The 16,427-nt window shown below is 31.1% G+C and overlaps 1 protein-coding gene across 1 annotated transcript in view; it reads left to right on the plus strand.

The window, feature by feature from the left end:
- The first annotated feature begins 7,914 nt into the window (after positions 1 to 7,914).
- Positions 7,915 to 16,427, plus strand: part of LOC107452529 (peptidyl-glycine alpha-amidating monooxygenase A) — a 29,065-nt gene continuing 20,552 nt past the window's right edge. Inside the window, exons 1-4 of the mRNA XM_071185167.2 lie at positions 7,915 to 8,062; positions 11,544 to 11,680; positions 13,698 to 13,814; positions 14,938 to 15,010. Coding sequence (XP_071041268.2) covers positions 7,967 to 8,062; positions 11,544 to 11,680; positions 13,698 to 13,814; positions 14,938 to 15,010 — 423 coding nt within the window. The 5' untranslated portion in view covers positions 7,915 to 7,966. The remainder of the gene's footprint in view (positions 8,063 to 11,543; positions 11,681 to 13,697; positions 13,815 to 14,937; positions 15,011 to 16,427) is intronic.

Below are 16,427 nucleotides of genomic sequence, written 5' to 3' on the forward strand. Positions count from 1 at the left end.
CATGATGTGTGAAACATAAAATGAAGATTATATTGCTCGAAATGTTCAATTTTGATGATTTTTTTATTTTTTTCCGATCCAACGGAAACATCTGGTAAATGCTCGCCATTTCCAAATTTTCGCGATCTTGAGACTCTCGCAGGTGCCATAGCGTGTCCTACGTCTATCCTGAAATTTACTGCAAGATGTTTCTGCTTTTGGACCGTCGCTAATGGCACCGCGTGTCCCTTCTACTGGGAAGCATTCGACCCTGTTGACAGCCAAATCCTGATGGTGGTGGAATTTGACGACTGTCAGACTGTCTGGAGTCTCCAAGATGTTATTAGATGTTGTATCCTGTTGTTTTTCGGATGGGAGACATCCACTGATGTTAAAGTCAGTCTGTTTTATTGGACAGGTGTTGTTACAAGATGAGTCGTCAATGGCTGTCATGATTTGTTGTTGTTGTTCATTCCAGTAATTTTCCCAGTATATGAATTCTTCTCGAATCTTTACCTTCTCTTCCAGTACTTCAGATGGTGTTGGGTGGTATTTATCTGTGGAGGCACAAGCAGGATAGTTATTCTTGTCCTCTGTACTGGGCTTGGCTGAGCTGCGAAGTTTTTATAAAATGCATTTAAATGAAAATTGCAATTTAATATATTATGAGTGAAACAGAATGTCCAATCAATATATTTCTATGTACTTCTAAATATTTTAGACCATAAAACTTTATTCCCGTACGCATTTCGAGTGAAAATAAAACAGTTTTTTAAAATTTTTAAACTCAGAATTTTATTTTCAATTTAAACATTTTAGCCCTTCCAAATTAGGACAGTCTGTTTCAGTTTTGATATATAAAGCTTTAAAATCAGTATTTATCTGTTTTGTATATACGAGACGTTTTTAAAATAAATTTTTGTTTTTCTTGTTTTATTTAATTTAGTTGCAGCATAACTTTTACTTCTTTTTATTAGTTTATATTATAAAATTTATTTATTCATTTATTTGTCAATTCAAGAAAAAAAAATTCAAGTTTCTTTTACAGCAATATAATTTTTTTATGCGTAAAATTGATTTACTATTTATAAATATAATAGCAAGTAAACAAAAATTAATTTAGTAAATAGTAATTTGCAAGTTTAAACTGGCATTATTTGTAGAATGATCAAAAATCAGAATCTATAGCTATAGTTTTGAATCAAACACTATTATTAGGGATGATTACAAATTTGTAGTACAAAATTGTTGCTTTTAAGGATTTTTTTTTCTTATGTTACGTGGATAATGAACCTATGGAACAAGAGATTGGGAATACTAACCAGCCGGGCGGCAAAGACTCACCAGCATGCAGTTGACGTTGACAGCGCAGATTATTACAGCATCTGAAGATTACTTTTCATCTAAGTTTCATTTTTATTTTTAAAAAGCAAGCAAACAAGTGGGGACAATTGCGTCGACTCCTTTTAAAATTTTCTAAAATTGTTTCCAATAAAAAAAAAATAAAACCTGAGTTTAGAGCACACCATAAATGAACAAAGTAGAGAATTTTTTTCTTCTGTCATTTGATTACACGTTTAACTGTATGAGGGATTGTATGTTAACCGCATTCCAGTTTTTAAGTATTCCTGCATAAAATTAAACTTAAATTTAAACAACATAAAGTTTTTGTGCATACTTTTTAAGGATCTTAGGTTTAACAAAATTTGCTATATGTAAGATTAAGCTGAATTTTTACAATAATAATCTTTGCTGACTGGATTGAAGCTGCAGACTAATTCTGATTTACGAGAATAATGCTGCAGATTCACTTCATAAACTCTGCTACCGAGTTCAGTAGCAAGTAACAAAATGCTCATCCTATGAGCTTCCAATCTGTCGTAAAGAAGCTGAGGTAAGAGAACACCACAAAGAACCAAGAAAACGATTAATTTTTCTGTTACTTGATTACAAGCATAACTGTTTGGAGGACTGCATGCTAACTGTACCCCTGCATAAAATTTAACTTAAATTTGAAATAGATAAATTTTCCTGCCAATTTTTTTATGGACTTTAAGTTTATAAAATTTGCTATATGTTAGATTGAGCTGAATTTTTTTTATGATAATCATTGTTGATTGCGTTAAGGTCGAACTAATTTAAATGTATGAAAATAATATACTTCAGACTCGTTTCATAAATCCTGCTACCGATCTCACCTTTAAAATACAAAAAAGTTCTACAGCAGAAAATTTGCTTAGAAATCGATCTTAATATGGTATCAATCTGAGTGTTGCCACTGAGCATGGAAAGCATACAAATTTAAAATTAAAAATAATATCCATAAAATATGCAAACTATTACTTACAGCTTTCCGCAGATGTTACGCAAGATCTTTTCCATGGTTTTTTTAAAATGTTTTTGGCGAAATATGAATTAAAAATAAAATTTTGTAAGTGGGAATCTGAATTGATGCTGCAAAAAATTTTGAAAGAGTGAAAAGAATCTTACATTGTTTAATTCTTTCATTATTTTAACTTTATAGAGAAGTTCTTTGAGGGAATAGTTTTGGATTGTTGCTGAAGGCAAACAATGCTCCAACAATACCCCGCTTTTTTTAAATTTGCATTTAAAGTTTTAACAGACCATCCCAAGTAGTACAAGAATAAGAAATTATTTAAACAGATTTCATCCTTTATAATACTTAGAGTTTTAATACCAAACATTTCTTCACATTTTTGTAATTTTTTGAATATTTAATACAAGCGTGCACTGACTTTAAAATAAGTCACTCATAAAGGTGCCTTTTTACTCTGACAGTATAGGCAGAAATGTGGAGATCGTCGTTGAAATTCCTTCCATAGAAGGCTTCCAAAAGAATAGAAAAAAAAAATGTAATAAAAAATAAAAACGACATTGGAGAGACATATAATAAAAATGTACATTAATTTCATTATGTAAATGCATGCAGAAATTATTCCATGATAAAATATTTATGTGTACCACGAAAATACATTTGATTTTTCCGTTAGAGGAAAAAAAATGAAATTTTGGGGATCTGAAATTTTCAAATTTGTTTCAAAATCCTATTATTTTGTTCAAAAAATAATTTTCTTAAAGATTCACGAAAACTGAATTTAATTTTATGTTACAAATAATACTAGTAATTGATGAGAAGTTTCACTATCATTATTGGTTAATGAGAAGCTGGATGCCTGCAGTGTTGTCCCCCCCTCAAATTACACACCACTGCCTACAATTTCTGAGTTATTGTTCGGCTTCTCCTTCTGTAAAGTCCTATGGAAAAGTCCCGAATGAATTTTACATTGAATATGCTTAACAGTTAGTGGTAACCATGACTGAATATACTAATTTGGTCCTAAAACAAACTTTTTTCGAGGAAAAGTTCGAAGGTTGGTTACTATTATAATATTTTAAAGTTCAGCATTTGTTTTCTAATGTTTTGAAAGCTTCAATAAAATAAAATAATTATTTTTTAGAAAATTATTAGCAGTCAGCAGAAGTCAAAGTTGTTGCTGGAGCTAAAGGGCTTATTTATCACGCAAGCTCCAATGAGGTGCTCCAGGTTCGAATCCCAGCGGTGGCTAGTTTACACGAATTATGCTCCCTGCTCACACCGGCCGCAGTGCTGATGTAAAATATCCTCAGTGGTAGACGGGATATGAGTCAGAATCCTCTTGCCATGAACCTAACTGTGGGAGTTTTTTGTGGTTTTCCTCACCATGTAACGCAAATGCGGGTTAGTTCCATCAAAAAGTCCTCCGCGAAGGCAACTTTCCTTCCAATACTTGATCCAGGAATTCCCTTGTCTTCTGGATTGGGTTCAAAATTAAAAAGTCTATAGAGTTGAACATTAGTAGTCGTAAGCTCCAAAATCGGGTCGACTGTTCAACGATACACTCGACGGTAAAAGTGCCGTTAGGCTATCCGTGGTTTTCCTCTCTATACAACGCAAACGCGGGTTAGTTCTATCAAAAAACGAACGATAGTTTGTCCTAATGCTTGATACAGAAGTTCCCTTGTCTTCTGAGTTGGATTCAAAATTTCAAGGCTACGGAGTTGAACATTGATGATTGTATACTCAGAATTGGGTCAGCTGTTCAACGCCGGCTATAAAATAAAATTAAAAGAACTTTCCTCTGTAAAAAAATGTGCATTTGAAAGGAGAACAAAGATATTCTTAAGGGATGAAAAGTGAGAAAAGGATTATTTTTTAGGGGACACGTTTGCCAAGGAATATCAATTTTTGTTCGTTTGTGTCGCTATCGGTTTTCTGAGCACTTTAAGAGTTCCTTCTAAAATAACTATTCGAAAGAAATCAATGCGTCAATGTATTCCATCATATGTTGATTTGATAATTTAGACAGCTGGATTATGAATATGCAATCACACTGTGAGCAAACCACGTCTATTTTTATCTTGAATTCCCTTATAGACGTTAAACATTTATAAACAACAGATAATAATTTTTCATCTCTAAATCCCGATCATTCATGATATTGTTGTCTTTTTATTATTATCACTAGAACATTTTTTAAAATTTAGTACATTTTTTAAAATTTTTTGTGCAGATTTTTATTTTTATTTTAAAGAATCTTTTTTTTTTTTTTTTTTTTTTTGGTATTTAAGTATGTTCTTATTTAAACATTCAATAATTTTTCGTAGGGCCGGGATAGTTTGGCAGGTAGGGCGCTGGGCCTATATCCGAGAGTTCGTTAGTTCGAACCCCGCCGGCCGATGACTCCCCGTGTAGTAAATGGTGACTGATGCACGTTAAATCTGTCGAGTCGCAAAGTCCTCCATGTTCCCGTAACAAATCAATATCTCCGGCGGTACTGGATTGGAGATCGATCGTTCTCTTATTCAGGTCTAAATTACGATCTGTGGATGAATGAATGGATGTATGGTCCGTCCTATAAGCGGGTGCGACGTATGGTGTGGCAGAAGTCAAATTCTTGGCCATAGATGGCGCCACTGGAAAACAAGAACAATCGCACCTGCCAAAAACAGGCACACGTCAACAACAATTCATTCTTAGTTATTTTCGTCGAAAATTAAGAAGGGCGCTTAATCGGCATTTTAGATTATTTCTAAAAAAAATATTTACATATCTAAATGCGTTTTTGCAGGCATCGGGCACGTTAGGAAAAAAGATTTTAAAGCCCTAATAATTGATATTGTTGACTTCTGTACTGTAATTTTTATTTTAAACTGTAAAAGAATCGGTGACTTTTGTCATTTTTTTTGTTGCTTGGATTAATTAAAAAAAAATGATATTAGAAATAATTTACGGCTATAAAGCGTCAATACAACAATAAAAATAATTTAAATATGTGACAAAATTTATTTAAGCATTCTGAATTTAAAGAACTTAATTTCAAATCATTTGGGAGAGCTCAGGGGATAGAGCGCTCACCTTCCAATGAGGCGAAGCCGGGTTCGAATCCCAGTCGATACGAATTCGGCATCCGGCTTGCATCGACCACAGTGGTGACGTGAAATATCCTCAATGGTAGATGGATGATGGGTTAGAGCCTCCTTGCCGTTAGGCTAACCGTGGGAGGTTCTCGTGGTCTTCCTCTCCATGTAACGCAAATGTGGGTTAGCTCCATCAGAAAGTCCTCCACTAAGGAAAATTTCTCCCAATACTCGATCCAGGAGTTTCCTTGTCTTATGGATTGGGCTCAAAATTACAAGGTTACGGAGTTGAACATTAGTAGTCGTAAACCCATAAAATTGGGTCGGCTTTTTAAATACAATTGTATAAAAAAAATTATTTGGAGGTCAAGTGCATTAATTTGAATTGTTAAGAATCTCTCCTTCTGTATGAATCTTTCCACCACAAATTGATGAATTCTGAAAGATCAAAATTTTGAATGGAGACATTGGACATTTCCAGAAAATTCTGTTTTCCATCTTCCCTTTTTACATTGATGTATTTTTAAACAATTTAAAAATAATAAGAATAAATAAATGAAATAAACTATGGAGGAAAAGTGATCAGTTGCTTATATAATTTAAATCGACTACTGGTATCTCACCATCTGACTGGTGGCGAGTGGTTATTTTCAGTTCTAGCTACCACATACTTAAAGCAAGTAATTTTCATCGATGTTATTTGCAATCAGTTTGCTTATAAAGGCTGAATTTCTTGTTTAATTAAAAAGCCCCACTCCATTATTAAACATAAACTGCTCAGATCCAAACATTAAAATATTTAGTTGATTAAACCCAAATCAGTTTTAGAAGCATTTTAAAATTAACCAAGTTTAAGCTATTATTTTCCTACAAAAAAAATTAATATTTCGAAAATGTCAATTGATTAACAAATTATAAACTAAAAATCATATCTCCGATTGTAAAATTAGTAGTTAAAATCGCTTAAAAATTAGTAAAATTAACCTTTTATTTAAAATTTTTTTCCATAGAAGACTAATTAAAGTTTCCTTGACCGCTAGTAGTATTACCTATCAATTATTACAAAATTAAGTAAATTATAACATCAATATTATATTATCGAGGGAAAGAATTTTTTAAACTACCAACTTACTTGCATAAGCTCTTAGCATTTTAACTTTCAATATTTTCAATAATACCTTTCAATTATGCATGTATTAACAATTATTTATAATATCAGTTTTATGATATCTATGGCGAGAATTTTTTTATATCAAAACAACTTAATTGATATAATCAATAATTTAATTAAAATTATTTATTGGCATTACATTTCAATTAAAAAATATTTGTCTAATATTTATATTATCATTTTATATTATCGATGGATAGAATTTTTCAAACCACTAACTTAGTTCAAATAAGCTAATCGTATTACCTTTCAATTATATAGTAATATATATTGGTATTTTTAATATTATTTCAATTATTTTTATATTATCAATGGAGAAATTCTTCAAACCACTAACTTAATTGAAATAAGTTATTGGTATTATTTTCCAATTACAATAGTACTACCTAATGTTCCTAATATCAATTTTATAGTATAAATAGTTACTAATTAATCAGTAAATAATTAGAATTATTGGAGAAATGATTGAGAATAATTAATTTATTCAGAGTTATAGTTATTGCATCTACATCTGCTTTTTGTTTAGCTAGTTTAGTTTGTTTTGTTTTGTTTAGCTAGTTTAGTCAGCCAGTTATGTCTCTGATTTTAACTAACAAATGGACAGTTGCATGCAGGCATGTGACCAGCAAGAGATTGAATCTATTTAATGATTTGTAAAACTACATCTTTTGTTTGTCATTTCATTGTCTATAATTTTTAAATAAGGATTTGTAAAGCTACATCTTTTGTTTGTCATTTCTTTGACTATAATTTCTTATACATCTGTTCCTCTGGCCTTTGGATTGACATAGATAAAGTTGTCCTTATTTTGTTTTATTACCTATCATTCTTACTCTTTATTTGTTTATCTGCAAACACTTTTTTTGCACAAGTCAGTTTTTTTTCAGAACTCTTTCGAGGGAAAGGATATGTTAATGAACCTTCAAATGCACTTTTTTCAGTGACAATTTTATGAAGATTATAAGATTTATTCAGTGACAATTTCAATAAAATAGTTTTCACGAAGTTTATGAAGAAGAAAAGAAAGCCTTGGTAAGATCAAACTGTCGTGTGAAATCTCAAACGATTTATTAAATCCAACTCATGCTCTCGAATAATCCTCAGGAATGTATCTCACACCGTGGCCAATAGTCTATTGAGCAGCTCTAGTACGACGTATGTAGCATATAACAACCGAATCGTGCTCATAACAATAAAGTTCTACAAATGTTTTTTAACATTCCAAAAATCATTTTTGAAAAATTCCCTCGTAAATCCGAAATCTCGTTAAATAACGCACAAAAAACGAGAACAACGTATTTCCAAAATCCACTATTGCTATAGCAACCGGAAAAGCGTCTGCGCATGACTGTTTTCCCAATGAAACCTTGCTGCAAATGACGTCAAAAGATCAGAATTATGGCTGCCTGCTTGGCTACTGTTTGGATAGCTGCTCTGATATCCCTATCGCTTGCGTCTGTTGCTCCTAACATTGAAGAATACCAGCTAGATCGGGTAAATATCGATAGAACAGTATTAAATATCTTTTTAATTTGTACATTATTTTGAAAATAAACAATAGTTTAATTTAATCACTATTGACAGCTGTTCGATGTCAGGAAAGATGTTTCAGAACTCATTGTTTAAAAAGTATTGAATGCCGAACAATCATTTAAATAAAAAGAAATATTATATTAAGAATCATAAAAAATATTCTAAAAAAGCATGTCATTTGTTTATTATATTTCATCATATTGTTTCATTAATAATCAAAAAAATATGAAACAATTCATAATTTTCACAACTTGTTTTTTTATATAAATAAAAGTTAATTTCATTTTTATCATATATTTGATTTAGCATATATTCTGTCTTTTCATCATATTTCTTTTTATTATATTTCTTAATATCATAAATTCATCAATGATAATATGTAACAGATCGGTGTATAATTTGAACAACTTGTTCCTCTTTTTAATGTTTTGTCGATAATTTTAATGTTTTAATATTTTCTTCCCCAGTACAAATAAAGTTTTAACAACTTGTTATTTGATTTCTAAATAAACACTAATTTTCTTTAATCTTAATCGACAATTTTTTGCATTCTATTTAATAAGGATGATTTTATGTGTAACAAAATTTGAGTTATTTTTTTTTTAAACAATTTTGTAAGTTCCAAATAAGATATAAGATTAAAATATTATTTTGGAAATTGGATAAAAATTATTTAAAAATTTAAACTTTATATATTTATCATAATTCTTAACGTTATTTTCTTCAATAACAAAAATATAAAATGCTTCTGTTCTACGTCACTGAGCTTCAACTTTTATAAAACTTAGTCAGTGTTTTGAAAGTTGAGTTAAGAAACTAACATTAAGTTTATCGTTTGACGGTTAATTGTTGTTAAGCATTAAACCCTTGATCTTTCGATTGATTCAATTCTTAATCTTCACGTGAATCAAATTTTTAAACACTTCTTCAGGAAATTAAACAACAGTGAAAAGTTAAAATCTTAAAGAATAATAAATTACAATTCACGATTTTTACAAACTTAAGGCACATTCCTAGTGAATGTTGTTCAATCGTTCTAATTTAAGTGCAGCAAATTCTCAATTTCTAACTAATTGCTATTTAGATGAAAAAGTAACAAACTTTAATTTAGATTTGAACTTTTATTTAGATGAAAAAGTAACAAAAAAATTACTGTCGTTGCAGCGTCGTAAAATATTTTATATTAAAATAAAAAGTTTGTTTTTGAAACATTTTTATTCTAAACAAAATCGTTTTATTTATAATAAAAAGAGAAGGAAAGAATATCTCCAGTCTTCCCTAAATTTGATTGTTCTCTCTGTTTAACTGTTTTCTATGATTGCTAGTTACTTTTTAATTTGTTTTCGAATGACACCGTCAGAATAGTTTACGGAGGTCTCAAAGCTTCGTACCAAGTTTTTCATATTTGTAACTCGTTCCTTAGTTTACACGCACACATCGAATTTATTTAATCTTTTTAAATAATTGTAATGTAAGGTAAACTAACCAGTGAAGTAACACTTAAGCTTCGCTTGCCTTTTAAAAAATCATATTAATTTCAAAATTCGTAATTTTAGTTAAATGACAGTTACTAATTGCAAATTATGTAAAAAATTGTTGAGAACTTACATAATATTGTTTTAAAGTTTTGGAGGTTCAAATAACAAGTAGTAAGAAGACCAAGTGAAGGAACAGCTCTTACCAGTGAATGAACACCCAGTAAAGGAACACTTAATTTTGGTTATTTTTTAATGCTCTTTATGAATTTATAACCCATGCAAATATTTAAAAACAAGCCTATTCTTGCAATTATAACATATAAATACTTGGAAAATGTTTTTTTTTTGTAATCATGAATTGAAAATTAAAGTGTCCACATATTAACACATACTGTTCATTCACTGGGAAATCTATGCCCAGTAAAGGAACATGCCTGTTCCCTCACTGGTTAGAAGTTGTTTTTTGTATTTTTAACATACTTTTGATGCGAAACATCACTAAAGGTACTAGAAAATTAAAGTTTATCTTTTATTTTCATTAACTTAGAAAAAAAAACCAGTAAAGGAACATTTGTTCGTTCTCTGGTTTTCATCGTTAGGTGATCCAGTGAATAAACATCCCCTTATCTGAGTACTTAATTATGCTATGATGCTTAAAAAAATAAAACTTCAATAACTATATTTTGAATTCTCTTTTTCACAATGAGAAAAATAAAACTTTTACATGCAATTAATTCCACTTCAAACATATAAGAACAAACACTCACCTTATAATTTTTTCAAAGAAACAAGGTGTTGCAGAGATAATAACAAATTCAAAAATTTTTCCGGATAATTCTATTTGACCAGGTAATCCAAAACATTGCTAGATGACTTCCGATTGTTTGGTAGTAAGCTATTGTTACCAATCAATCTAAAGAAAAACTTTCAAAATCTTATTTTTAATCAATATATATGAAATGTTCCTTCACTGGGTAGTGTTCCTTCACTGGTTGGTTTACCCTACTTTGAAAAATTAATTAAGTGCTTTTGTTTCAAAACCACACCACTCATCAAAAAAAATTTATATGAATAAATTTAGTTACCGGGGAAAAAAAAATTCCTTACAAATTATGTTACCCATTCATTTTTAAATATATTGTTTCTCAAATAAAAAGTACGGTTTTAAAGGCATGGTCATTTTATTTTTCAGGCTAATAGTCGGAATTTTTTTAATTAAAATTATAATTCTTTAATCGTTTTACCAGAAAGTAACAGATAATTTGTATTTTTTCCTCGAACGTGTACTGACCATCTACAAATATCAGTTCCCTTGGGTCACAGAATTTACATATTTCTAAGTAGATTTAAAGCGAAGTTACAATAAAAATATTTATGTTGTTGTTTCTAATGCAACTTGTCACACGGGCAAGCTTGATTGGTGAAACCGAGCAAATGCGTTTCTTTTCTTTAAGTGGCGCCATCTGTGGACAGGAATTCGACTTCTGCCACACCATACGTTGCACCCATTTATAGGGCGGACCCATTCATACATCCAATCATTCATCCACAGATCGTAGTTTTGACCTGAATCAGTAAACTTTCGATCTCATATCCAGTACCCCCAGAGGTCCTGATTTGTTATGGAAACATGGAGGACTTTTGCGACTCGACAGATTTAACGTGCATCGTCACGAACTCTCAGACATGGGCCCAGCGCCCTACCGACGAGGCTATCCCGTCCCCAAAAATATTTATTGGCTAGCTAATTAAGCTGCCCTGAAGGAAAAATATAATATGAAGTCAATTTCATCTAGAAGTTTTATCTAATATCAAGTCAATTTTATTTTATCTTCCATTAGTTTTTGGAAAACAAACATTGAAGACTTATCAAGAACATTAAACTCATCATAGTACTTAATCTCAAAAACTTTTATTATAAAACCAGCTGTTTTTTTTAACATTTTGAACTTTTGTTTTTGTAGATCGATGTGTCGCCGAGAGTAGAAGAAGACGTCACATGGCCAGGTTTTCCACATTTAGGCCAAGTGTCAGCTGTTGGCGTCGATGGTGACGGAAACCTCCACGTCTTTCATCGAGGAGACAGAATCTGGGATGCACAGTAATGCATTTCATAAATAAATATTTTTAACCATGTTTCCAATTAACTTTTTCAAATATTTAGGGTCCATCGAACTCTGCTCGCTATAACTCGCCAGTCCCCACAACTACGTTTGTAAAGTTCCTTTTGGATAGCCTGGCGATCCATTCTTACTTCGTTCGTTCCCCATATTCTAAAACAATATAGTTGAGTTGAGTGGTTCCCAATTTGTTCGGCTCTATGAGACCTTAAATGATCGAGATTTTTGAGTCCCGGCTCAAAATAAGAAATTTCAGTTGCAACTGTAAATATATTAACCAATAAAATGAGCCTACGTGCTGCCCTATATTCATTAAAATAAATAAAACTTATATTGGAAATATTTAACGTTAAGAATGAATTATTAAAGATGATGAATATTTCCTTGGTGTTGCATATGATAAAAATGAATAAAATAAGTTCAATTATATTTTTCAAAAAAGTACTGTTATTAACGTTAAGAATAGTTTCGGGAGAAACGAAATACTAAATTGTTGCTAATGCGTGCTACACTATATTCGATAAAATAAATGAAACTTATATTGGAAATATTTAATGTGAACAATGGATTATTGAAAATGAATATTTCCTTGGTGTTGCATATGATACAAATGAATAAAATAAGTTCAATTATATTTTTCAAAAAAGCATTGTTATTAACGTTAAGAATAGTTTCGGGAGAAACGTAATACTTAATTGTTGCTAATGCGTGCTCCACTATATTCGTTAAAATAAATAAAACTTATATTGGAAATATTTAATGTGAAGAATGAATTATTGAAAATAATGAATATTTCCTTGGTGTTGCATATGATAAAAATGAATAAAATAAGTTCAATTATATTTTTCAAAAAAGCACTGTTATTAACGTTAAGAATAGTTTCGGGAGAAACGAAATACTAAATTGTTGCTAATGCGTGCTCCACTATATTCGATAAAATAAATAAAACTTATATTGGAAATATTTAATGTGAACAATGAATTATTGAAAATAATGAATATTTCCTTGGTGTTGCATATGATACAAATGAATAAAATAAGTTCAATTATATTTTTCAAAAAAGCATTGTTATTAACGTTAAGAATAGTTTCGGGAGAAACGTAATACTTAATTGCTGAATTTAATAACGTATTCTTTTTGAATTGGATATCTGTAACTGACGTCATCCTAGGAAAATCATGACATTTGTTAATTCAGAAGCCAATCAGACAAGACACAATAGTGACGTTGCTTACAGGTATCGAATTAAATGCGATTTAAATCACATGGTTAAGTAGAATCACTTCAATTCTCCTCGAGTTCCAAGCAGCCAATCTTGAATTTTTTATGAATGTTTCATAGCACTTAAAAATGCCATTACATCATTAAGTATCTATTATACGTTACATTATACGTTATTAACATTATAAGTATATATTATATTATAAGTATGCATTATGCATTGCATTATAAGTATACATAATACATTACATTATAAGTATACATTATAAATTACATTATAAGTAATACTTAATAATGTCTTTACATAACTTATTTAATACATAAGAGATTGAATTTTTTTTTTTAAAGAATTAGTTACTTTTTTCTCATTAGCATTTTACATAAACAGCCAAAATATTAAATAAATTATAGATTATTAATTTAATATAAATATACTTCTTACCGTTAAAAAAATCTGGATCCCCTGTAATTTTTTAGCGGAATCCTAGGATTCCGTAGAATACTTCTTGGTAACCGCTGGTCAAGTATTTTTTTCTTCATAATTAGTCGAAATCAAACTTTTGTAGCTAATGTTGTTAAGAAATTAAACAATTTTGGCTACAAACCGGTTTGGATCTATAAGAAATGTGGAACATAGAAAACACGTTGAGAATATGGTACCATAAATGCCTCTCTCGACTGCAATTTCGAGTTCTAATCCTTAATTCTTCTTCTTTTTTTTTTGGTAGAATATTATTTTAATTCTTTGTATAATAACATTTTAATATTTTCTTCTAGAACTTTTGATTTGAGCTTCAGGTTGAGAGACATTCTGCAAGGGGCCATACCAAACGATACAGTAGTAGTAATCGATCCCAGTAATGGCAAAGTCTTATATACTTGGGGATCTAACACGTAAGTCCTTTTTTAAGAGTGTTCATTGTTATTCTGACATTTATTGTAGTTCAAAGTTTAAACAAATGCGGAATAAATACACTAAATATAACAAATAACATCAGAAATTACAAATAAAGATTCTTATGTTTTTATATTTTATAACCGTCGTTGAATAGCCAACCGAATTTTGAGTTTACAGCTACCACTGTGCAACTCCGTAGTCTTGCAATTTTTGACCCAATCCAGACGATAAGAAAACTCCTGGATCAGAACTCCCATAGGTATGATTTATTAAGGGTACATGGAGGTTTTTGTGACCCAACAGATTTCACGTGCACCAGTCAACATTTACTTCGACCGGCGGGGATCAAATCCTCGACCTCTTGGACATAGGCTCACTGCCCTACCAACCAATCAAGATGATTTTATTTTATATTTTATAAGCGTCGTTGAACAGCCGACCCAAATGTTGGGTTTACGACTACTAATGTTCAACACCGTAACCTTGTAATTTTGAACCCAATCCAGAAGACAAGGGAACTCCTGGATCATGTATTGGGAGAAATTTGTCTTCGCGGAGGAGTTTTTGATTAATTTAACCAGCATTTGCGTTACATGGAGAGGAAAATCACGAAAACCTCTCAGGGTCAGCCTAACGTCAAGGGAACTCTAACCCATGATCCGTCTACCACTGAGGATATTTCACGTCAGCACTGTGGTCGGTGCAAGCCTGATGTGGAATTCGTATCAACCGGCCATCACTGGGATTCGTACCCAGTTCACCTCATTGCAAGACGAATGCTCTATCCTTTGAGCCATCGCCGCTCAATCAAGATGCTTTTTAAAAATCAGGACATCTGTAAATCAATCTGAAAGATAAATCGAGGTGATTTTTCTGAAAAACCAGAATCTGCAATAAAAAAGGGCCGTGATATTTGAAATTTTAAAGTTGATCCCTGCCCCAAACCTCGAAGGTGAAGTAGGGGTCAAGTTTTTTTTTTCATCATATAGCATGCATTTTTTGAAAATATGTCACTCATGTATTTCTAAATTATAGTTGTGATTCATATATACTTCATATATGTAAAAAAATATTATTAAAATAAAAATAAAAACTGAAAAATGTTTTTTTTCCTCTTAGGTTTTTTATGCCACATGGGTTGACAGTTGATAGGTTTGGAAACACGTGGTTAACAGACGTAGGTTTGCATCAAGTGAGTATTTTTGTTCACAATGAGAATTTCAAATTTGTGTAAAAAAAAAAGCGGTAATTATTTTCAGATCATCCAGTTCGGAACAATTTTTTTTTGTCTCACAGTGATATGTATGCAGGTACTTTATTTATGTCGCACTAGAGCTGCTCAATGAGCTTTTGGGGATGGTTCGTGAAATATCCCTGAGATTGATCCGAGGACAATCCATCTCAATTTTTATTCTCTGCAGAGGCCATGGTTCCCCTGCTTTGGTAGTCCGACGAGCTGCACATGAAGTCAAGCACTTTATTGTAGAACGATTTAACCACATAGAATAGAAATGTCCTCTAAGTTTGTAAAAATCGGGAATTGGATTTTATTATTCTTTAAGATTTTAACTTTTTTGTTATAGTTTAATTTTCTGAAAGACATATTCAAAATATTGATCCATGTGAAAAATTATGAAATTAGGAACCAATCAAAAAATCAGCCGTTAAATGATTAACAACCCAGGGGTCTGTCCAGACGTTTTGTGAAAGGTCCGGTTTTTGTGAAAAAATTACTCACATTCTTTCAACCAGGATTCTGCTTTTATGAATTTGTAATTAGTGCAAATAGGGTCCGGTTATTGCAAAAAACTTTTTCAAGGAGTTTTTAAATTGTAATCAGATACAAGATTATGCTCAGCACTGTAAAATTATAATAAAAAAATTAAATTTTCAAAAATAAACAGCAATTGCTGCTTCTAAATTAGAGATGCAGCATACAAATATTTGGCATTTAGCCTATACTGCTGAATGTAGAATATTCATTTCGAACGAATAATGGAAGAATCGTCTGCCGAAGACAAAACTAATTTCGTTTACATCCATCTTTCTCTTTTTCTGCCCTGGGAAGGGTTTGTTCAATTAACAAAACAATAACAAAGATAAACAAATTTGTGAAGGATCCGATTAAAAGAAAAATCATTTTGTGAAGGATCCGTTTTTAGGAAAAGATATTTTGTGAAGACGGACCCAAATTTCTTCTAAACAGATCCCTGCAACCGTTTATCATCAAATGATAAACTTCTCAAAAGTTTAAGAAATTTGGAGTAAGCTCCAAAAGCTCGTGGAACAGACCCATAAATCAATCGAGTCTGTGGAAAAAACCGTGGAACAGACCCAATATGATCCCAGACATCTTGCAAATGTCTGTCGATATTTACAACTGGTGTAGAAATTAGGCGAAATAACATAGTCCGTTATATCCATATTTGCAATATATCTAAAGTTTAATTTAAAATATTAGTTTGTACGAAATGTCACGTCCGGGTCACCAATTGTAGCGTTTGTATCAAAAAAATTGCAAGATACGCAAAAATAGAAATTTATTTATTATTTCACAAGTCACCTGGGCATCGTATTCGCAAGCTCTCCAGTTTCAGTTTTTACTCTTA

Source organism: Parasteatoda tepidariorum, chromosome 5 (assembly GCF_982258835.1).
Source record: "Parasteatoda tepidariorum strain Cologne lab strain chromosome 5, Ptep-v5.0, whole genome shotgun sequence".
NCBI lineage: Eukaryota > Metazoa > Arthropoda > Arachnida > Araneae > Theridiidae > Parasteatoda > Parasteatoda tepidariorum.